This window comes from Carcharhinus amblyrhynchos, chromosome 15, assembly GCF_965287045.1.
Source record: "Carcharhinus amblyrhynchos chromosome 15, sCarAmb.v2.hapA, whole genome shotgun sequence".
Classification (NCBI taxonomy): Eukaryota; Metazoa; Chordata; class Chondrichthyes; order Carcharhiniformes; family Carcharhinidae; genus Carcharhinus; species Carcharhinus amblyrhynchos.
This window is the reverse complement of record NC_137338.1, coordinates 56472199-56497207: the sequence shown is the minus strand read 5'-3', so window position 1 is coordinate 56497207 and position 25009 is coordinate 56472199. Positions and strand designations below refer to the sequence as shown.

The window sequence follows — 25009 nt, the reverse complement described above, 5'->3', positions numbered from 1 at the left end:
AAATAATATTGAGCTGCACCAACTGTGCAATCCATCTCCAGGTGCAGAGTGAACCACTTACAGTAACCTTGTTTCCATCAGGACAATAAGAATGTCTCAGAATAGATCTTTTTGAACTCAAGAACAAGACACTCCTCTTTGTTGACTATTACTCCAGATGGACAGACGTGAAGTATTTTCATGGAGCCATGAAGCTGTCATGAAATTACTAAAATATTTTATCACACATAGAATTCCAGAACCAATCCTTTTGAGGCAATGACCCATTGTTTGCAAACAAATATTGTTAGCAGTTCACAGGAGTCTATGCATTTGCCCGTAAGACCATTTCACCCAAATACATTGAAGTTAATGGAGAGACCAAGAAAGGAGTAAAGGCTTTGTTGAAGACAAATGGCACCAGCAACTTAACAGTGTTGAGCTACTATTTGGGCTACTGTTCCAAACCACCTCAGAATAGTTTGGCTCGATCAGATCTTCTAATGTGATGATGATGCATACTCAACTGCCTGTTCCTCCACATGGAACAGCACGGTGGCACAATGGTTAGCACTGCTGCCTCACAGCTCCATGGACCTGGGTTCAATTCCCGGTTTGGGTCACTGTCTGTGAAGAGTTTGTACATTCTTCTCGTGTTTGTGTTGGTTTCCTCCGGTGCTTAAGTTTCCTCCCACAGTTCAACGATGTGCGGGTTAGGTGGATTGGCCATGCTAAAATGCCCCTTAGTGTCCTGAGATGTGTAGGTTCAAGGGATTCATGGGGTAAATATGTGGGCTGCAGGTATAGGTCCGAGGTGGGATTGTTGTCGGTGCAGACTCAATGGGCCAAATGGCGCACTTCTGCACTGTAGGGATTCTGTGATGTGTGTTGCCATCTCTCAAAGCAGCAGATACAGAGAGAATAAGGGATGACTATCATGCAAATTAAACCTGAAGCTATAATCAACATCGTAGAATACAAGATTTGTCAGAACTCCAGCCGGGTGAATTAGTATGGATTCTTCACCAGAATCGCACAGGTGAAGTTTTGGGAAAAAAACAATACATCAGTGATCTTATCCTGCAGTGACTAAAACTGGAATGGTGAGCAGAAATTATCTAGCAGAATAAGATCATCAATGCAATGGAGAAACTATTCAGATGATCAGGAGCACAATCTGAACAGTAAGCCAATAGTTTCTGTGGATTGACATACTGTCCTACAGAGTTTGAGAGAGGACAACTTGAATCCTACGAGAGGACAGAAAATGAGGTTGGGGAGATTGGGTTCATGTAAATAGTATATTTAATAAAGTTAGAGATTTTGAGGGAAATGTAGTGTAAAAGGATTAAGGTTAAATATGTAAATCGACAGTCTGCAGGATCAGTGATCTAAGATCACCTGACAACAGGATATGCTGACAGATAGTTCGACATGAAGCATTGTACTAATTTGGTACTATACATAGTTAGTAGAATGTTTATGAAAAGTTGAAGTTGACTAACAGTCTTGTTTCTAGCAATATCTATGAATCCTCCCTGTGCACAATCTCATCTGAACAATAGAATCATTGAGTAGAACCATAGAATCCCTCCAGTGCAGAAAGAGGCCATTCGGCCCATCAAGTCTGCACCAACCACAATCCCGCCCAGGCCTATCCCTGTAACCCCATGTATTTACCCTTCTAATCCCTTGATGCTAAGGGGCAATTAAGCATTGCCAGTCCAGCTAATCTGCACATTTTGGACATCTAACACCCACAACAGTGATAACAGACTATGCCTTTCTCTCTTGTAATTCCCACTCTGTGACCCCTATCCCACCATCATTGATTTTGGATTGGGATCCTCTGGTGGTCCTGAGCCTCTGTTCAGTCACTGTTCCTGCTGGCAGCATTGAGGATCTGTTGGCCTCTGACCAATAGTTCTTTCTGGACAGGTCTTCTGCTACTAAAAATATCAATCATGGGAAAGGCCTGAAGGTGGTCACTTAAGTCCCTGAAAGGCCCTTCATTCCAACAATTATACCCCCAACCCATGGAAGTAATGGGTGCTCCCAGATGCACCTCTGATCAGTAGATGAGACCTCCACCAGCCAGACAGAATCTGCACAACACTCTTAAGAGAAACTTTAACTTAAACTGGGTAGAAGTAAGACAGTTGTTTTGGATATTGATTCAGCTGATTAAAAAGGATTCTAATAGCATATTTAGGAAACCTATCACCTCAGCTATATTAAGAACAATAATGACTGAAACTCTGTCCCTTGAACCAAAGGAATTATCTACAACCATGGCCTAATGATACCATTGAATAGGTTTGTTTCCAGTACAATATGATTTTCATTTTAAAAAAATCATTTGAAACCATAAAGTGCAATTTTATGATTAGCTTTTTATTACTCTTTTATATAGAAACATGGCTCATTCCTTTCTTAACTTTTTTTTAGGCTCTTTTCATGACTGGGTGATCCATCTGGAAAAGTCAGAACTGCAAATGAGCCTGATTCCAGGAATGGTGGAAGGAGAGACTGAGGAGACTGAGCCTGAATTCTCAAGAGTTTAGAAGAATGAGAGGTGATCGCATTGAGGGGTGAAAATCCTTACAGGGATCGACAGAAAGGATGTTTCCACAGGTGGGAGCGGGGTGGGGTGGTGGTGGTGCTGGTGGTTAGGGCTGGGGCTGGGGCTGGCGTCTAGAATCAGGGCACACAGCCTCAGGATAAGGGGAAGGCCACTTAGGACTGAGATGAGGAGGAATTTCTTCACTCCCAATGTTGTGAATCTTTGGAATTCTCTATCTCAGACAGCTCTAGAGACTTAATCATTGAGTATATTTAAAACAGAGTGATAGAGTGAGGCATCAAAGGTATGAGGATAGTGCAGGAAAATAGCTTAGAAGTTCAGCCAGGATCTCATTGAATGGCAGTGTGGGCTTGAGGGGCAGAATGGCCTACACCTTCTATACAATGGTCCTATGTTCCTGTGAGATGTTAAAAAACTGTACATGGCTCTGGAGATGGATGTTGCCAATCCTTGATTTAGATTCATATAACGCAGCACAGAGGGAAACTATTGGCCTATCTTGTCTGTGCCGATTCTTTGAAAGATTTACCCAATGAGTTCTATTGCCCAACCATTTCCTCATAGTCCTGCAAATATTTCCCCTTCAAGTATGCGTACAAATCCGTTTAGAACGTTGCGATTGAATCTGCTTTCACCACCCTTTCAGGCAGTGCATTCCAGATCATAACAACTCGCTGTGTAAAACAAAACAAATCTTCCCTCTGGTTCTTTTGCAATTAGCATAAATCTGCATCCTTAAGGCTTTCAAATGAAATTCTGTTTGAATGAGATGTTTCTTTTCATTCTTTTATGGGATATGAGCGTTGCTGGCCAGTCGGTACACCCACAGTGTTAGAAAGAGAGATTTGACCTGTTGATAGTGATGGAATGGCAATATTGTTCTAAGTCAGATTGGTGTGTGACTTGGATGAGAAGTTGCAGGTGGTTGCTTCAGTGCATTTTGTATATGGTACACTCTGCTGCCACATTGTTTTAGTTCAGTAGTGGAGAGAGTGAATGTTTAAGGTATAAAAACAAAGTGCTGGAAAATCTCAATGGGTCTGGCAGGACCTATGGGGAGAGAGACAGAGTCACTGATTTGAGTCTAATATGACTCTTCGAAATTGGAGGTCATATCCATGTTAGCTCCATTTCCAGCGCTTTGTTTTTATTTCAGATCTCCAGCATTCACAGTATTCTGCTTTTGTTTGAATGTTGAAGGTGGAGATGGGATGCTGTTTGATCAGACTGCTTTGTCCTGGATGGTGTTGACCTTCTTGAGTGTTGTTGGATCTGCACTCACCCAAGAAACTGGTGAGAATTCCATCAGACACCTGATTTGTGCCTTGTCAATGGTGGGCAGGGAGTCAGGAGATGAGTTACTCTCAATAGAATTCATAGCACCTGATCTGCTCTGGTAGCCACAGTATTTGTATGGCTAGTCCAGTTAATCTTCTGGTCAATGGTAACTCACAGGATGGCAGGAGATTTAGTGATGATGATTCCATTGAATGTCAAGAAGAGATGGTTTGGTTCTCTCTTATTGGCGATAGTCATTGCCTGGCACTTGTGTGGCACAAATGTTACAATTATGAATGTTGTCCAGGTTTTACTACACAGAAACCTGGACTGCTTCAGCATCTGGGGAGTCAAACTGATCACTATGCAATCATCAGTGAACAAGCCCACTTTTCACTTTGTGTTAGAGGAAAGGTCATTGATGAAGCAGCAGAAAAGGGTTGGTCCTAGGGCACTCCTAGGGAATTCCTGCAGTGATGTCCTTGGATGAAGATGATTGACCTCCAACCACCACAACCATCTTCCTTTGTGCTAGTGGAGAGTTCCCCCGATTCCCATCAACTTAAATTTTGTTCAGGCCCTTTGATGCCATAATCAAATGATGTCTTAATGGTGAGTGCAGTCACTCTCACCTCACCTCTGGAATTCAACTCTTCTGGCCATGTTTGGACCAAGGCTGTAATGAGATCAGGAGTTGAGTGGCCCTCATGAAACCCAAACTGAATAGGTTGTTGTTGTGTAAGTGCTGCTTGTCTGCACCGTTGACAACACCTTTTTATTTTTTCTCTGATGTTTGAGAGCAGACTGATGGGGTGGTATTTGGCTGGACAGAATGTCCTGCTTTTGGTGGATGGGTATATTTGAGCAATTTCAAGCCAATGCCTTAATTAATAGAGCAGAAAAAGGAAATGGATGGGGAAGCTAGTAAGCATTCATATATCTGAATTTTCACACACTAATTCCAAAGGCTCATCTAAAGTTTGTATGAAGTATGGTGCTTTGTCTATCCTGCTTTCACAATCATTATTTGTCAATGGTTGTGGACAACTCAATCTGCTAATATAAAATGGAATGAAATATGAATGGGCCTTGCTTTTAACCTTTATGGGGTGGCACGGTAGCACAGTGGTTAGCACTGTTGCCTCACAGCTCTAGGGACCTGGGTTCAATTCCCGGCTTGGGTCGGTGTGAAGTTTGCACATTCTCCCTGTGTCTGCGTGGGTTTCCTCTGGGTGCTCCAGTTTCCTCCCACAGCCCAAAAATGTGTGGATTAGGTGGATTGGCCAAGCTAAATTGCCCCTTAGTATCCCGGGATGCGTAGGTTAGAGGGATTAGCAGGTAAATATGTAGAGATAGGGGGATAGGGCCTGGGTGGGATTGTTGTCAGTGCAGACTCGATGGGCCGAATGGTCTCTTTCTGCACTGTTGGGTTTCTATGGTTTTTCTATGGAATTCATGATCCTCCTTGCTGCAATGTAATTTGGCATTAACATTACAATCCCTTCAGCATTTCTCCTTCAGTTTACAATCTGGTCCACTTTACAATCATACACACTCAATTATCATTGTGGCCTTTTTCCTTGTTAAATTTGCACACGATTCCTATTAACCAGTTGTTAAGAGAATCATAAAGACCGGAAGTTATGGTACTTCATGGTTGAAGGGAATAAGATGAAAGAAGCAATGTTAGGGAGAACACCAGGCACCAGGCAATCTGCATCAATTGCAGCTGTTATTGACTATGGGTGGGATTTCCAGCCACACTCGCCTCCAAGACGGGAAAATCCTGCCTCAGGTCAATGGACCTTTGCACGGACTGCCCCTCACTCGCAATGATTCTCGTGGTGGGTGAGTCGGGAAAGTTCCATCCTATAGGTTGTTCTCGACAGGCACGGTAGAGATTGAAACTAATTGCCGTCATCAGCCAGTAGGGTTGTAGTGGAAGTTATGTATATGGCCCTGGGAGCAACCATTAATAGAATTCATAAATATATGAGATTAGTAAAGCATGTGGCAAAGGCAGGATGTTCATAATAAAGGATTTCAACTTGCACACAGCTTGGAACAAGTAGGTTTGCTGTTGTTAAAAAGGTAGTGATTTACAAAGTATGCTGGGATAGTTTTCTGTAACATTATGGGCCAGAAAAATAAAACGGTCACCACCGTAGCCTAGCTGTGGAAGTCCTGCCCACGTTTCTGCCTCTGGCTATTTGCAGTGCTGATGTGGAGATGCTGGTGTTGGACTGGGATAAGAAGTCTCATAACACCAGGTTAAAGGCCAACAGGTTTATTTGGTAGCAAATGCCACTAGCTTTCAGAGTTTGTCCCTTCATCAGGTGAGTGGGGAGTTCTGATCATAAACAGAGCATATAAAGGCACACACACAGTTTACAGAATACTGATTAGAATGTGAGTCTTTACAGCTAATCAAGTCTTAAAGCTGCAGACAATGTGAGTGGAGATAGCAATAAGCATAGGTTAAAGAGATGTGTATTGTCTCCGGGTAGGACAGTAAGTGAGATTTTGCAAGCCCAGGCAACTCATGGGGGTTACAAATAGCGTGACATGAACCTAAGGATCCTGGTTGAGGCCATCCTCTTGTGTGCGGAACTCAGCAGTCTGTTGAGTGACTCTGTGCAGTCGTATGTCGTGAAGTCCGAATTGGAGAACATTTACCCAAGACCAGAAGCCGAATGCCTGTGACTACTGAAGTGTTCGCCAACAGGAAGAGAACAGCCTTGCCTGGTGATGGTCGAGTGATGTTCATTCATCCATTGTCGTAGCATCCACCAGGTACACGGTACATACTCTTGCAACTCAGCCAATGTTGTCTACCTGATATGCTGCAGGAAAGGATGTCCCGAGGCATGGTACATTGGGGAGACCACGTAGACACTACGACAATGGATAAATGAACACTGCTCGACAATCACCAGGCAAGACTGTTGGGGAAGTTCTTTCACAGTTCTTTGTGAAATGCAGTGGTCTGAGTTATATCTGTTTACTAAAGTGAGTGTTGTGATTGGAAAAGTTAAGTGATCTTTAAATAAATTGGTTCTAAGGTTGTTACTTCTGACAGTTGGTAAGCTGTTAAGTGAAAGAACATCATTATAGAAGTAGAAAAATCTTTGGATGCATTAGGATAGAGTACCAACTAGACTAGAGTGTTAGTCTGCATTGTGGAATCCTGACAGTATAACCTGGTGTCAGATCCATAATTGATTGCTTACACTCTCCCATAGAATCTCTGCAGCGCAGAATGAGGCCATTCAGTCCACTGCATCTGCACTGACCCTCCGAAAGAGCACTCTATCCATGCCCACACTGTATGCTTGTAACCCTGTGCATTGATCATGGCCAATCCACCTAACTTGCATATCTTCTGGACTGTGGGAGGAAATAGGAGTGCCTAGAAGAAATCCACGCAGACACAGGGAGAATGTGCAAACTCCACATAGATCATCATCTTGGTCAGAATCAAACTCAGGCCCCTGGCACCATGAGGAATCCATGCTTGCCACTGTGCTTTGAAAAGATTTTTCACTAAATCTTCATTAAACACCTCAGCCATCTGTTAGCTGTTTTAATATTTTGATGACTATCTGATCTTTACGCTGCGACTATGTAAGAGTGGTATTCATCACTAATAGGATGCTGCTGTCAAGCTAAAAAGATGTTCTAACTAACACACAAATTAACAACATGGTGTGTGGATTCCAGTTACAGTGTGATTTTATGAATATAGGCCAAGGATCATAACAAAGAGCATATAGACCGTACTGAACATGCCCCTGCTTGCAAAACACAAAAAACAGTATCTAATATTGGATGTGATTCAATATTTAGGAAATATTTGCTAAATCATCCTCAGTGTGCTGAATATTATGCTGAAAACCAATTTAAGATCATCAGTTGGGCTTGCAGTGTGACGCATTTGCATGTATTGAAAACTACATCTATTAATACACAGAACCCTGTTCTTTGCAGACCAAATGAACATGTACACACATTTCACCTGTTTCAGGTGAAAAAAATAAGTGATTGCCATTTGCTGCTTCTTTCCTCAGGGCAATGCCTTGACCAGATTCAAACTGCTTGGTTTAAATTTCAAACCAAGCTTAATAGTTAACTACCAGTTACCAACAACTGGTGCATTTTCCATGGATCATCTCTACCAGTCAGAGTCCACTGGCATTGGTATTCTTGCAATTGTCCTGATGAGTACAAGATGAAACGTTTTGACAAAATGTCTTCTTTCAACAGTACTCTGCTTTTGTGATTGTTTATACAGGAGAAATGTGAGTTGTTTATTTTGACAGATTTTAGAGTTTCTGAAGGGGATAATATTCTTAACTGCCATTCAAGTAAACCTTGTTTATTTTTACAGATTTATGAGCTTTTCAAGGTCTTCCAAATGTTATTGTAAGCTTTCTGAGTTATGTATATAGTAAAACGTAGGTAAATAGGTTGGGAGTGAGGGAGGGAGTGATGGAGTAGGGATTGAGGAGGTTATAGGATAAGGGGTATAAGGGAGATGTGTGAAGGGGATAATAATGGAAAGGAAGTTGAAGGATAAGAGAGTGAGATTGAAGGGGTGGTGAGTGAGGGTTACGGGGTGCTCCAGAATTGGCCAATTAATCCTGTCACATCTACCCACTTCAATCTAACCGCTGTAGGCATGGTCAAGACAGGCAGGAAGAAGGCATACTTGTGACATCAGGAAAACACCTGACTCCTGAATATCATCTCCATGATGAAAATCCAGCCCTATCTATTAGACCACACCGTATTAATTTAACAAAGAGGACTGAGTTGGGTTTAGTCTTCAGCTTAATAGTGAATGATTGTAATATGATTGAATTCAGTGTCCACATTTGAAAGAGAGGAATGTGGAACAGATATTATGATTCCAAATTTGGAAGGCTGTCTTCAGTGTGCTGAGGCAGAGTTGTCCACAGTAAATTGAACAAATTTCTTAAGGGTAAATGACAGAAGATTAGTGGGAGGTGTTAAAAAATAATTTAATATGTTACAGAACCAGCTTATATGCCTAAAGGGTGAAAGCTTTGTTTGCCAAAGTCATGGATGACTAAAGAAAGAAGAGACAACAGAAAATTTGAAGAAAAAGCATGCAAAATGCAAAAAGAATAGATCCAGGCAAATAGCAAAGATAAAACCAATAGCAATGGGCATTCGGTAAGAACTACAAAAGGGGTATGAAAAGTAATTTGCTGGCGATATCAAAACAACACAAAATGTTTTACAATTATATTAGGAAACTGGATGTGGCCAGGAGCAGTGTGGATTCCTTGATAATGGTGGTATAATGAAGGAAATAATGAAAGTTGAATAATTACTTTGCATCAGTGCTTACAATAGAGAAAGAGGTCAGCATGCCCATGGAGATTTATACTGAATCTTATTAACATAGCAAAATAACAGCAATTAAGAAAATAATCGAACTAAAGAGGAATAAGATCCTAGGATAAGATGGTTTCTATCCCAGGGTTTTTAAAGAAAGTGGATGAGAACATTGAAAAACCCCAACTCTAATTTCCAAAGTTGCCTTGCTTTATGATTCATTCCTTTAGACTGGAAAATTGCACACTCCAGCGTATTCCTCAGGTCCCTCCATCTTCAGCTGTATCGTCAAAATAAGGTCAGAAGTGGGAATGTTCACTGATGATTACACAAAGTTCTGCTTCATTTGCAACTCCCCAGATACTGAAGCAGACATGTTCAAATGCAGCAAGGCACGGAAAATATCAAGCCTTGGGCTAACAAGTAGCAAGTAAAATTTGGTGTGCTACCCAAGTGCCAGACAATGAACATCTCCAACAAGAGAGAATTTAACCTTCATCCCTTGACTTTCAATAGCATTAATATTGCTGAATCCCCAACCATCAACATCCTGGGGTTACCAGTGATCAGAAACTGAACGAGTCTAGCAATATAAATACTGTGGCTATAAGAGTAGGTCAGAGACTAGGAAACCTGTAGCAAGTAATTCACCTCCTGCCTCCCTAAAACCTGTCTATCATCTACAATGCACAAGTCAGGAATGTGGTGAAATACTCTCCCCTTGTCTGAATGCATGCAGTTCTAATAATACTCAAGACTTGACCACAGGATAAGGCAGTCTCCTTGATTGAAGTGCCAATTACAAACATCCCTTCCTTCCACCACCAATGTACCTTGGCAACAATGTGTATCATCTACAAGATGCACTGCAGTAACTCACCAAGATTCCTTAGACAGCACTTTCTAAACCCATGATCACTACCACCTAGAAGGACAAGGACAGCAGACACATGCAAGTTCCCCTCCAAGTCCCTAACCAGCCAGACTTGGAAACATATCATCTTTCCTTCATTGTCACTGGGTCAAAATCTTGGAACTCCCTCCCTAACAGCGCTGTGGGTTTATCTACACAATGTGGACTGCAGTGGTTCAAGAAATCATCTCACCACCACTTTGGGATGAGCAATGAATGTTGGCCTAGCCAGCAACACTGACTTCCCACAAATGAATTTAAAAAGTCTTTATTTTAAAAAGTTGAAAGAAGGAAACCAAGAATTGATGGACCAGGTAGCCTAACATCTATTGCCAGTAAATTGCCAGAATTTGTATGGATGAAGTAACTGAACACATTAAAAGTTTTCAGCTGATTAGAGAGAGTCAATATAGTTTTTCAAAGAATAAGTCATGCCTGACAAACCTGGAATTTTTTAAGAGGTGATGAAAGTAGTCGACAAGGGCATGCCTATGAATGTTATTCAAATGGAGTTCTTAAGACATTTGATAAAGCCCCTTTCAAGAGGCAGTTAACTGAAACTGATGCCTTGAAATTGAAAGCAAATCTTGACCTAGTTAGGAAATTGATTGAGGGGCGGAAGACAGAAGGTAAAGGCAATGAACCGATTGGCAGGATGTGAATGGAGGTGAATTCCTACAAGAATCTGTGCTGTTGCCTCAAATATTCACTATATTTATCAACTGCTTAGATGACAGGATAGGAAGCCACATATTCAGCTTTTCCAACTGCACAGGGCTGGGTCTTATTGTAAGCAGTGTATATGGAGACATGAAATTACAAAGAGATAATGATAGATTAAGTGAATAAGCAAAACTGTAGCAAACAGGGTAAAGTTTCATGTTGGCAAATGTGAAGTCATCCACCACTTTAGACCTAAATAGGATAGAACTGAGTATTTTGTAAATGGTGAAAGCTAGGAACTAAAGAAGTCCCAAAAGACATGAGAAATCATATGTACTTGGATCATTAAAATGCCATTAAGAGATACAAAAAAAGTGTATTAAATGCTGTTCTTTTTTATCTAAAGAACTAGGGAAGAAGGGGGCAGAAATCACTTCAGCTAATCAAAACTCAGGTTTGACCACTTCTGACATACTTTTGAGTAATTCCAGGCATCACACGTTAGGGAAAATAGATTGGCCTGAAAGAAATGCAACCTGGATTTGCCAGAAACATACCTGGGCTCCAAGGGTCACATTATGAGAAGAGAGAAGACAAACTGGGTTATATTTTCTGCAATAGTTGAAAAGTGATTAAATTGACATTTTTGGGATGTTAAGGGACAGAGTAGACAGAGAGAAACTATTTCCATTAGCTTGGGAATCAAAGGCAAATAGTCTAAAATTTAGAACTAGACTTTTCAACGATGAAATTATGAAGCAGTTCTTTATGCAAAGGATAGTGTAGATTCCATAAAGGATAATTGAGGCTAGATCAATTCTAAATTTTAAATCTGGGATTGATACCTTTTGTCATCCAAAGTATTGAGTGATATATTTTTGTTATCCAAGGTATTAAGAGATATGGGTGGGAATTTACGGCCTTGCTCGTCCCAAAACTGTAAAATCCCACCTGAGGTCAATGAAGCTTTCCGTGGTCCACCTTTTGCCTGCTCCATTTCCTGTGGCAGGCGGGACAATAAATTCTGTCAATGAGTAACGGTGAGCCTCTTTGTCATTGAGTGGTGGAACATGCTCAAGGGGCTAAATGGCCTCCTCCTCATCCTATGTTCCTAATGTCCTAACCAATGTTTTCATCTGTTTTTCCACTAAAGTATTCATATATGAATTTTCACACAATGACCATGTTCATTGATGGCAGACACATATTCATCCAGTCACAGGATTCTTGCATCTCCTCTGCTCCTTTTCATTTGTGCATTTTGACTCGTGGTCCTATCTGCTCAAGCATATTAACTACAAAAGTTTGTGTTGGTGCATGCAATCGTTGGTGAGAGAGATATAGGCTGACTAGATTTATACACTGCAGACCGAGTGTGCTTTCAGATCATAAAGATTGCCTATCAATTAAGTAATTCTATACAGCTCCCTCATGATAGGGAGAAAAAGACTTATTGTAAATTGCAAGTGCCAGACTTTGTGTTCATTTTTAGAATGTTTCTGCTGTGCTGTAAGACTAGTTTATTTCTTTGTTAATGACTGTAAATCATTTTCAGAGTATTCTGAGAAGACAATGAGACTAATGCCCTCTTTATCAGAATGTTGTCTCCCATATTATCATCAATAATGATGGTTTCATCCTTAGTTGCTCCACATCAAGCTAATAATACATAAATGCTTGCTTGGACACTGATTATATTCTTGCTGCAGTATTGTTTTATTCGTTCACAAGATGTGAACATTGCTGGCTGGGTCAGAATTTGTTGCCGATCCCTAATTATCCTTGAATTGAATGGCTTGCTGGGCCATTTCAGGGGACGGTTAAGTCAATCACATTGATGTAGATCTGGAGTCACAAACAGGCCAGACCAAGTAAGGATGGCAGATTTCCTTTCCTAAAGGACTTTAGTGAACCAACTGGGTTTTTACGACAGTCACCAATGGTTTCAAAGTCATCACTAGACTTTTAATTCCATTTTTTTTTGAATGCAAGTTGCACCATCTACTGTGGGATTCAAACCCAGGCCCCCAGAGCACTACCCTGTGCTTCTGGGTTACTAATCCAGCAACAGTACCATTATGCTGCCACCTCCCCATTCATTAATGGGAAACTGCTTAAATTTGATAAATGTGAGATTTTAAAAAACACCCTGACATGTTAAGGAAATCATGCATTGATGAGACATGTCACATGACCCCAAGACAGCTGAAAATGCTTTACAGCATTGGTTTTTCTAAACTGAAGCCCAAGTGTTGTGTTGAGAATATGTCAGTCAATTTGTACAGAGCAAAGGTCCCACAGACAGCAATGTGATACCGACCAGACTATTGGTTTAAGTGCTGTTGGATGAGAGATAACTATTGGCCAGGATACCAAAAAGAACTCAACCAAGTTTCTTTAAATGATGCCACAGGATCCTTTACATCCACTTGAGAGGTAAGTTGGACCTTAGTTTAGTATCTCATTCAAAAGATGACACCTCCAACTATGCAGCACTCATTCCGTACTATACTGAAGTAGCAACTTAGATTTTTTGCCATAATCTCTGAAGTAACTTTTTGACTCTGATATCAATCAGAGGCAGACGTGCTACCACTGAGCTAAGGCTCTGCACCATACAAATATAACAATATCATTCTACACAGTCCTATTAATTGGATAATTATAATACAAAATAGACAAAGGTAGGGCAGGAAATAGCAGAATCCTGATAACATCCAAAAGTCCAATTAAAGCAAAATCTTGAACTTGCCCTAGGATTATTCTAATCCATAGACCGTGACAATTTTAAATATGAAGTTTGAAGGTTAAACATGTTTGAAAGGACCATAACTTTACAAAGAATGTTAATCTGAATAAACACAATGGGTCATTTATTTAATATTTCCTAGCAAATGAAAAGAAAGTAATTTAGAGGTTGTGAGCTGTTAAGAGTTTTGATAGACATGGATTAAAATTATAGCCAAATGAAGTGTGTAGTGGGTGTGGAATTGGAAGTGAGTGCTGCTTTATAGCTGGAGGTTAAACTGAACTGAATGCAGAGGTGGGGTCCAGCAGATTGATACTACATCTGACTTTGAGTGGACATCAGTGTCATTAAAACCATACTCGTCCAGCCTATTAATCAAAATATCAACATTGCAGTATGCTAGAAAAGCCTGCACAGTAATAAATAGATACATGAATCTAAACTTTAAAATGCACTCTTACCTCAAGGTACACGACCCAAGGCATCACCAAGATGGCAACAAGCAGGTCTGCCACTGCCAAGCTGACAACGAGATAGTTTGTAGTCGTTTGCAAGGACTTTTCTCTCAGCACTGCAAGGCACACCAATACATTCCCAAATATGATGGCAAAGATTAGCAGCGAGAAAAACAGAGCATAGTAGTTGTGTGGATGATCACGATCAGTTGAATTAGGCCAACCAAGAAATGGGTCTGTAAAGTTGACAAATTGAACCATTCCAAAGGATGCCATCAGGAATTAAAGAAGCTGGGAACCTGAGTAAAAAACAGAAAACACCACCAATTTATTCAAATTCAGAATGAATACATATATTAAGTTAATGGTGTTAGTTTATAGTTTATACTTCACAGTTGCTTTATGATAGTCCCCTTAATGTTACAAATTGAATATTTAAAGCACTCAATACATCTGTGGAAGATGACACTAGCTATGTCTACAGCTTTGTCATGCTAACAAAACCTGAAAATGACATTGATGGAGTTTTGTCATTAGTTTTACCCATTCTAGTTTACATTCTCAATGTTTTGTAGTTCATTGTTTTGGCCATGAGTGATCTAAATGTCTGTCTCTAACCCTCTTCTGACAGCTAATTATCATTAAAGCACATCTCAGCGGAGCTGTCAGCCTTTTCACGGCTGCCTTCCAGAAGTAGCTAAAGGATGTGGGCTCAAAGTAACTGTGATGAGAATGTAATTCATTTCATTCTAAGCAAAAAAATCAGAAATATAGGATTCCTGAGAGCACAAAGTGAGAGCTTTTACTGCAAATTCTGGGATGTCACAATTCATCGTGGGTCTGATGGGGAACATTCTGCCATCCATAAACTTGAGTTCATTCAAAACTCTACTGTCCATATGTTAATTCGCACCAAATTGCATTCACCCTTGTGCTCGTTGGCCAGTATTGATTCAATTATAAAATTCTCATCTCCAGTTCAAATCCATTCTTGGCTAGAAATGACACGAGGAATAAAACGTACGCAAATGGACGGTTAGGATTTGGAATGTTTGATGGGCTATGGAAACAGATTCACTAGTAGCTTTCAAAAGGGAATTAGTTAAACACTTGATGGACAAAGAAAATTTGGGAGTATGGGAAGAAGAAAGGAACTGAAATTAACTTTATCGGTCTTCCAAACAGCTGGCACAGTGCTGATGGGCTGAATGTCCACCATACTTCCATAATTCAATTATATGATACCGTTGAACTAATAATCTTCAATTAGCTCCTATCCGTTTCTATCCTGGATTGAGATCTGGACGAATTGAACCTCAACATTTGAAACTTTATACTTCAAAAATGGCTGTTGCTGGTCCCAGCTACTCTCAACACATTGGCAAAATATTTAAGAACTAACTAATGCAGGCGTGATACATTGGGCTGGAATTTAAATCTGGGGTCAGGAACCCAATGCCCAGATCATTTCTAGGTTTCAAACCCCTGTTACATTAGTGTCAGTAACGTGTCTTGATGTTTAAATGTCAAGGCCAGAGTGGGGTTTGATGCCCAATTAGTGGCACTATGTATGACCTGACGCAGGAACTAACTCAAGGGTGATTTTCAAAGGCAAATGGCTGCCACAACTGGGTTTGCCATTGCATGGAAGAACGGAGCAGGCTGGAGAACAGAAGGCCAGTAGCCTAATGGTCTATGTAAGTTCCCAAATGCTCACTCATCAAGTGCTTAATCCAATCTGCTCACCCTATGACAGCTTTGTGCTTCTGCTTGACTACCTTTCTTTTCCCCAAGTTTTTAAATCAGCAGCCACAATAAATAAAGGTTCCCCAGAGTTCTGTGGACAATGGTGCATGAAAATTTTCAGTTTAAGTGTTAGTGACACAAGTAGGCTTACATTAACACTGCAATGAAGTTACCACACTCCAGCACCTGTTTGCGTAAACTGAAGGAGAATTTAGCATGGCCAATGAACTTAACCAGCATATATTTTGGATTGTGGAGGGAAACTGGAGCACCTGGAGAAAACCCATGCAGACATGGGGAGAACGTGCAAACTCCGCACAGACGGTGACCCAAGTCGGGAATCGAACCCAGGTCTCTGGCACTGTGAGGCAACAGTGCTAACCACTGTGCCGCTGCTGGATCGTTCACTCTTTTCATTCTCATTTTTGAAAATTTGATTCTGTCACTTTCCAACCCATTCACAAGTTCTTCAACGAGATTAACAGCATGTTTATTGGAGATGTGTGTGTTGCCATTCCCCGTGCTACTGGCCTGCCCTTCGAAAATTGCAGCATTCTCCAGAGGCATCAGAAGATTGACACACCATATGAGAATGTGGCTTTCAAACCGTGCCTGCACCTGCCCTCGCCCCCATGGAAGATTGAAAATGCAGCCACTTATCCCTATGTTTGTCTAGCAGAATCTTACCACTCAATTGTCATTGCTATTTCTGCAAGAAGTTCTCCTCATGGCAACTGAAGTCATTTGAACAAGCCTGGTGTGGGAGAATGAATGTGTATAAGACAGCCATCGGGAAGGGCAGTGGAATGGAGCAATTGGACAACGTGGGGTAGCATGGTGGCACAGTGGTTAGCACTGCTGCCTCACAGCACCAGGGACACAGGTTTGATCCCAGCTTGAGTCACTGTCTGTGTGGGATCTGCACATTCTCCCTGTGTCTGTGGGGTTTCCTCTGGGTGTTCTGGTTTCCTCCCACAGCTCGAAAGAAGTGATGGTTGGCTGCATTGGCCATGCTAAGTTCTCCATCAGTGTGCCTGATTGGATGCGGGACTATGGCAAATAGGGGATTTTCACAGTAATTTCATTGCAGTGTTAATGTAAGCCTACTTGTGACACTAATAAATAAATTTAAAACTCTTTCTAAACAGCCAACTGCAGGCGCACTGGGAGGCAATAACCTCCTTCTGTGCTGTATGACTTTAATAGTCTTTTTTTAATGTTGTAATTTGGTTCACAGTGGCAGGCAAATAAGTGTTGTGCTAATTATTATGCAAAATTAAGTATTATCAGAGTCATTAATGAAATGAACTTCTGGAAAATCATCTAACTGTAAAGAAGAGCCTCTGAATCACCGACATGCCTGTTCATAGCTCCTGTGTAATCCCAGAGGAATAAAAACAATGAAAAAAATGTCAAGTCTGGATATATAGAGACTTTTTTTTATTGAGAAGAGAATAATTGAAAAGATGGAGGGATCAAGGTCTCTTGTGTAATGTAGTGTCAGGATAGAAAAGAGATGAGATAGGTCAGGAAGCCATTTTTAAATTTGATTTTAAAAGCCTGGTGATTTTAGGACAAAACACCAACTTATATTCGTATAAGGCACATTAACATAATAAGTAGCTTCCAGGCACTTCATTGGAGCATTATAAAACAAAATATCAGAGTGAGCCACATAAAGAGATATTGGGCGGAATTTTGCAGCTGTACTCGCCGTAATGCAAGAAAATCCCACCCAAAGTCAATGGAGTTCTGCATGGTCTGTGTCCCGCCTGCTACAATTCCCACGGCAAGCAGCATGGGAAAATTCCATCCACTAAAGAGGTCAACGCTGAGAACATCTTAAATGAAGAAGCAGAGGCAAAGAGGCAGCGATAAAAACAAAAAAACAATGCCAGAAATACTTGGCAAGTCAGGCAGCATCTGTGAAGACAAAACCAGAATGCACCTTTCAGGTTGTGACCTTTCTCAGAAGTGGTGGTCGGTTGAAAGGTCACAGAGCTGAAACATTGGGGCAGGAAGTGTGACAAGTTGTTCAAAAGCCCATTGACTTCAATGGAGACTAGAAGATTCTGCTAGTGGGAGGGACCATTAAATTTGGCCCATAAGTCTGCCTGTCTCTTCACAGATGTTGTTAACCTGCAGCGTATTTCCAGGATTTGTATTTTTTTTAAAGATTGCCAGCATCTTCAGTGTTTTGCTTTTGTGGTGGCAGAGAGGCAGAGAGATGGAAGTCAAACATTTCCAGCCATTCCCGCAAGCAGGATCTTCCAGTCCCTCTGATGTCAATGCATCGCAGCAAGTTCCTCAGCGGTGGAGGGTGTGAACAATGGGAAAATCCATTGTCAGTGGGTCAGGTCAGATCAGAAGATCCCACCGCCGGCTAATGGCAGGCTGCCTCTGTCGCCTCAAAACATTCTGTGGGGGTAGCGGAGGAGAACGCCACCTATAGGGGGAAAATTCAGGCCTACGTAACTGTAATTATGATCTGAAAACTGAAAGACATCAGATACTCTGAGACTCTAGGAAAGGGTGGCTATGCAGAGAGTGGCTATGCAGTGAGTTTTGATTCTAACACAATAAGGATGCTGAGAGAGCATACAGAATGGAGCTGGAAGGAATAATATAGCACTGACTTTTTTTAAAGGATTGATACAATGGGGAAAAAATGGCTGATTGTAGGTCTCAATAAACCTCTAAATCTTGAAAGTGCATGAAAGAGGGCACACAGCAAAGAATTTAATTGTAAGTTGCAATCTGAAAATGTGTATGGATAATCATACAGCGGTGTGAACAAACTGTAAAAATCGTAGAATTATAAAACTTACAGCACAGTAGGAGGCCATTTGGCCCATCAAGCCTACACTGGCTGCCATCCAACCTAATCCCACTCTCTGGCTCTTGGTCCAAAGCCTTGTATGTAATGGCTTTTCAAATGCATATTCAAGCACATTTAAATGTCATGAGGGTTTCTACCATTGTGTCTGGCAGAGAGTTCCAGATACCCAAATCCCCTCTAAGCCTTCTGCCTCTTACCTTCAAAATAAGCCTTGGATTGGGGCACCTCAATCAAGGGGAATAGGATCTATCTATCCACTCAATTTCAACTCCTCATAATTTTATAATTTCACTTAGCTCTCCCCTCAGCCTCCTCTGTTCCAAAGAAAACATCACTAATGTATTCAATTGTTTTTCATGGTAAAACTCTTTAATCTGGGCATTGGCCTTATAAATCTCCTCTGTACCTTCTCTGGTGATATCTTTCTTATAGTGACCAGAACTGTACACTGTATTTCTCTAATACATCATTACTATTGTATACAGTTCCAGCAAAAATTCCCTCCTCTAATAATCTTTTCCTCAGCTCATAGAAACAAAGGAACATAAGTAGGCCATTCAGCCCCTCGAAACCACTCTGCCATTCCATAAGATCATGGCTGATCTGTGATCTATTTCCATGCACCTGCCCTCGGCCCATTTTCTTTGGTACATCTGCTCAATAAAACAAAGTCTATCTCAGATTTAAACCCAACAATTAAACCAGCATCCACCGCTGTTTGAAGCAGAGAGGTCCAAACCTCCACCATGCCCGCACACTTTCTTGACTGCCTTACCCACCTGTGTAGCCATTTTCAGGAATCTGTGACATTCCAAAGGCCCTCCCTCTATTTCTCTATGATGTGGAGATGCCGGTGTTGGACTGGGGCGAGCACAGTAAGAAGTCTCACAGGTTAAAATCCAACAGGTTTATTTGGAATCACAAGCTTTTGAGCACTTAACCTGATGAAGGAGCAGCATCTGTTTGTCTAGACTACTCAGTAAGTTTGGCCAAGTTGAGTGAGTAATAAATGTTGAACAGGCCTATTTCTGTAACCTCTCATGTTTATCCTGTTGGTCCCCCTGACACTAAGGGGCAATTTAGCATGGTCAATCAACCTAAACCACACATCTTTGGAGTGTTGGAGGAAACCGGAGCAGCCGGAGGAAACCCTTTGTGGCATGTGGGTAGCATGGTGGTACAATGGTTAGCACTGCTGCCTCACAGTGCCAGGGACCCAGATTCAATTCTGACTTCGGGTCATTGTCTGTGTGGAATTTGCACATTCTCCCCGTGTCTGCGTGGGTTTCCTCCAGGTGTTCTGGTTTCCTCATACACTCTAAAGTTGTGCGGATTAGGTTGATTGGCCATGCTAAATTGCCCCTTAGTGTCAGGGAGACTAGCAGGATAAATATGAGAAGTTACAGGGATAGGCCCTGGGTGGGATTACTGTTGGTGCAAGCTCTATACACTATAGTTAAGAAATTATAGTTTCTATAGACCACTATTACCACGATAGTTAAGAAAGCTCGCCAATGCCTCTACTTTCTCAGAAGACTAAGGAAATTTGGCATGTCAGCTATGACCCTCAGCAACTTTTACAGATGCACTATAGAAAGCATTCTTTCTCGTATCACAGCTTGGTATGGCTCCTGCTCTGCCCAAGACCACAAGAAACTACAAAAGGTCATGAATGTAGCCCAATCCATCTCGCAAACCAGCCTCCCATCGATTGACTCTGTCTACACTTCCCGCTGTCTTGGCAAAGCAGCCAGCATAATTAGGGACCCAACACATCCCGGATATTCTCTCTTCCACCTTCTTCCTTTGGGAAAAAGATACAAAAGTCTGAGGTCACATACCGACCGATTCAAGAACAGCTTCTTCCCTGCTGCTGTCAGACTTTTGAATGGACTTACTTTGCATTAAGTTGATCTTTCTCTGCACCCTAGCTATGACTGTAACATTATATTCTGCTCTCTCTCGTTTCCTTCTTTATGAACGATATGTTTTGTCTATATAGCTCGCACTAAACAATATTTTTCACTGTATGTTAATACATGTTACAATAATAAATCAAATCAAATCAAAATCAAAGGGCTGAATGGACTCCTTCTGCAGGGTAGGGATTCTATAATTCTATGATCCTATGTAATCACCCTGGGTAGACATATCTTGCCAGATTCACTAAAGTGTGATGTTTTCTGGGTGCTATAGGCACAGTGTACAACATTACACTTGCTGCAACCTATTACTAAGCATGTGTATGTCAGAGGGATTAGTGGGTAAATATGTCGGAATATGGGGGTCGGGCTTGGGTGGGATTGTGGTCGGTGCAGCCTTGATGGGCAGAATGGCCTCCTTCTGTACTGTAGGATTTCTACGATTCTATGATTCTATGTTATAACACCATTCTCTGGGTAAGGCGCCCACAATGCAAATAGAGCATCCTTCTGATAGCAGGAAGTTTCCATTTTGCTGGCCATTGGACCTAGGTTGGCTATTTTGGCATTTATCATTTGCAACAGATTTTATTGTACGCTTCCTAATTTATTTACAAGTCATGTTTTTTAACAGTAATGTTCATTGCTTTCTTTGCAGGCAACTTTGGCAAATTCCCATTTGTTAGGCATCCTTAAAAGGATGGAGCGTGTTGAACTTGACTGCTGCAATCTGAGTGGTAATGGTACACTCACAATGTAGAGAATATTGATCCAGGAACAGAGATTTATGTGCAATTCAGAATGGCGCGTGATCTGAAGGTGATAGCTTCATAAACTATTGCTTTCAGATGTGGTGACACACTGTTTAATTTCTCAGCAATTATTTAGCGCATGCAGGATTGTATAATTTTCCACAGCATGGGGGCACAGTAGTTAGCAGTGCTAACATGTCAGGAATCTGAGTTTCAGTTCTGGCCTTGGGTAACTGTCTGGGTGGAATTTGTGTGTTCTCGCCATGTCTGTGTGGCTTTCCTCCAGGTGCTCCAGTTTCCTCCCACAGCCCAAAGATTAGCCATCCTAAATTGCTCCTTTAGTATCTAAACATGCATTAAATTAGGGGACTTGGCACGGTTAATTTGTGGGGTTACGAGGATAGGGCCTGGGTAAGATGCTCTGTCACAAAGCTTGAGCAGACTCAATAGGCCGAATGGCTTCCTTCTGCACTGTAGGGATTCTATGATTCCACATCAATTTTCCGTTTCACTTTGGCAAGCTTACACTATACAAATATATATGTAAATAATCTGATCTCATACAATTGAATCAAGCTGAGTTGTTCATGTTTGAAAAACAGACTTTTAGCCTTATGGTTCCAGCTCCACTTCATCATCACTGGAAGCTTAGCCCCATTGGGCAAGAAAAAAAATGTTTTTGTCTGAAAATGGAAAGCAAGATTTTCTTTTTAAATCTGAAAGAGTTCACTGTCCATTGAAGGACACAGAAGAGGTCAAGATGTATTGATTCAACCATTACATTATACAGCCAACTCGCAGATGTGCTTTCAGAAGTTGATTGAATATTTGCAGCCTCATTTGAAGTTTGAATTTCTGTTTCCTATAACGTGAACATCTTGAATGAGACAGTAATCTGAAATTAAGTGCGGGAATTATTCAATAAACCGAACAATACACATACACTGCATAGATAACTGAATCATTCACATTAGTTTACCAATCCATAACAGTTGATAATGTAGGTAATTTTAATTTACATGAAATCAGCATTGTGTACTTTGACAGATTGCAAAGACCTGGTATTCATGCATTATTACTGGATTACTTTAAAGACTGGCGTAATGCTATTTTGGTTGCCTAGCAATAAAGAAGTTATTATTAAACCGTCCATAAATATTAATTTTTTTAATGCAATTGAAACAATCTTGAGGAATATATTTGGTGCTCTGTAAGTATGAACTGCTCACAGAATACATCACATTCACCATTCTACCCAATTATATTAAAGCTAAAGGCATCGTCACAGAAGATGGTAGATATAAATTGTGGCTTACTATAAGCAAGAATGTGTGTTAAAAGCTTTGAACAACAGTAAGCAAGAACTGGAAGGCACAAATAAAAACTAAATTACTTCAAGCAGTTAATATTCTCAAGGAGATTTGCAATCTAACACTTCACTTGGATCTTCTACTGTCAACAAATATTAGTTTCAGGCAAAATTCTCTGAGGTTGACTTCTAATAGATTGCTGTTAAGAGCACAAGTTGACCCTGTGTTCCAAGAAGTGGGGCTCTTTGTTACGCATATACACAATGGGATGAAAATGTGTGCACCTTTTCTTCTGAGTACCTCATATTTACTGGTACATCTTTTTGTGCTATCAGGTGCATCTTTTTGTGTCATATTTGCTGGTAAGCCCGGAAGATAACTCAAATAATTGAGCACTAAAGCTGACAGAAGGAACCATTTAATAAGCCTGTTGTGCAGTATTAATTGGGTGGAATACGCTGTTCACATGTGGGAACAGGGTGAAGGAGGCTGTGGATATTATTAGCTCATCTGGAGCACTCATAATGCGCCCACCACAGAATCAGAGCAGGTACGGGTCTGACAACGGAAATCTCCGTTGACCTTGGGCAGGAAGTTTCAGTCTCACCCGAGCAAGGCTGTAAAATCCTACCCACAGTATATTGAATTGAATCATAGGCTGACCTCCTGAAGAGAAGCAATTTGAAAAAATATTTTCCTTTGAAAGAAGAAACCCTGAGGTGGCAGTTTGGAACGTGGTTTCGAATCAAAGCAACTGATGGGATAAATATTTCTGACAGATGGAAGGAGGAATTGGGGGAGAGAGGGAACCTGAGGAATGGAGTTTAGGGAAATGAGGGAGCTGAAGGGCAGGGAATATAGAGATTTCACCGGACGCATTAAGGAAGAAAGGAGCCTCCTGAATGAGGGCTTTTGGGTCATGATAGTCAAGAGCGTTGCCCAGCACTGTATTTCTTTTCACATTAGTACTAATGATTACACATTCTCCCTCCAGGCTTATAATGTTACACATCATGGCCAAATTCTCCCCAAAATATTCTATGTGTTGACTTCATGAGAAAACTGGAGTAATTCACATTGGCTCTTTCAGTGGGAGTTCACATTAGAATCTCCCACACTCTGTGCATTGCAGAGGCCGCCAGCATGAATATCATTAAATGTCAGGGGGCAGGGTCTGTTCCCACTCAGGAGGTTGAAACCAGCGCATAACAGCCCCGAACTGTCAGCCTCATATTTGCTGGCCAGCTCAATCGCTGGCCAGTCCTGGATCCTCACAGAGCTGTCCCCCCACCCCCCCATGGCCCGATCGTGCCACCCCAGCTAATACTATTTAAATGCTGACCCCGCCTCCCAGCTGATTTCCGGCATGGAGCAGACGCCGCTGGAAATCAGCTGTGGGAGACACAAGAAAGGCGCAAATCTCACGAGCTGCCCGATGCGCGATTCTCCTGGCTCACTGTGCTAAAACATTAACACAATGGGATGGGAGAATCGCGGCCCATATCCTTTCATCCCCACTGTATGTATTATTGACCAAATTCAATTCTCACAACACTCTGCCTCGCTAAACCTAACCTTCTAAATTGCAAGGTTACAGCAACAGAAGTCATAGCAAAAACTACTTAAGTCCCCACAACAGGAGAGAATGTAGATGGGGAACCTGAATTAGAACCCTGGGATAAATGGCCAAACAAACATATATTATCCCAAGAGAGTGATCAGGGGAAACTCTTACCTCACTTACTGGGCAGAAACCCCAAATGCAATGTTAGTTTTACACTCCAACCAATATTGCCCTTTGGTGACTTCAACGGAGAGTATCATAGATTCATAGAATCCCTATAGTGCAGAGGGAGCCATTTGGCCCATCGAACCTTACCCAACACCAATTCCACCCAGGACACCTAACCCCACATATTTACATTGTTAATCCCCTGACTCTAAGGGGTAATTTAGCATGGCCAATCTACCTAACCCGCACATCTTTGGAGTGTGGGAGGAAACTGGAGCGCCCATAGGAAACCTATAAGACACAGGGAGAACTTGAAAACTCGACACAGACAGTCACCCAAGGCTGGGATTGAACCCATATCCCTGTGTTGTGAGGTTGCAGTGTTAACCACTGTACCAATGTGCCACCCAGTAAAATCTGTCTTGGTGTAAAACTCATTTTGCACTCCATTCTGTCAATTTTCTAGATACAGTAATAAGTCTCACAACACCAGGTTAAAATCTAAGTTTATTCTAAGTGAACAAGTATCTAAGTTAACAAGTTTATTTGGTAGCAAAAGCTACTAGCTTTCAGAGCACTGCTCCTTCATCAGGTAAGTGAGAGCTCTGTTTTCTAGGCAGGCAGACCAGGTCCAATTACCAACCAATGCATCAAAGAACTGATCGGTATGATTTTAATTTTGAGTCTCTTGTTGTGTCACTGATTGTTGTTAAGGAAACAGAATGA

General features: G+C 41.3%; 1 protein-coding gene across 1 annotated transcript in view; it reads right to left on the bottom strand.

Moving 5' to 3' along the window:
* drd3 (dopamine receptor D3) overlaps nucleotides 1–14264 on the bottom strand; it is a gene marked incomplete at its 5' end in the record, with an annotated part of 38554 nt that extends 24290 nt beyond the window's left edge. The window contains one exon of the mRNA XM_080203180.1: nucleotides 13989–14264. Coding sequence (XP_080059306.1) covers nucleotides 13989–14264 — 276 coding nt within the window. The remainder of the gene's footprint in view (nucleotides 1–13988) is intronic.
* Between the last annotated feature and the right edge of the window lie 10745 nt (nucleotides 14265–25009).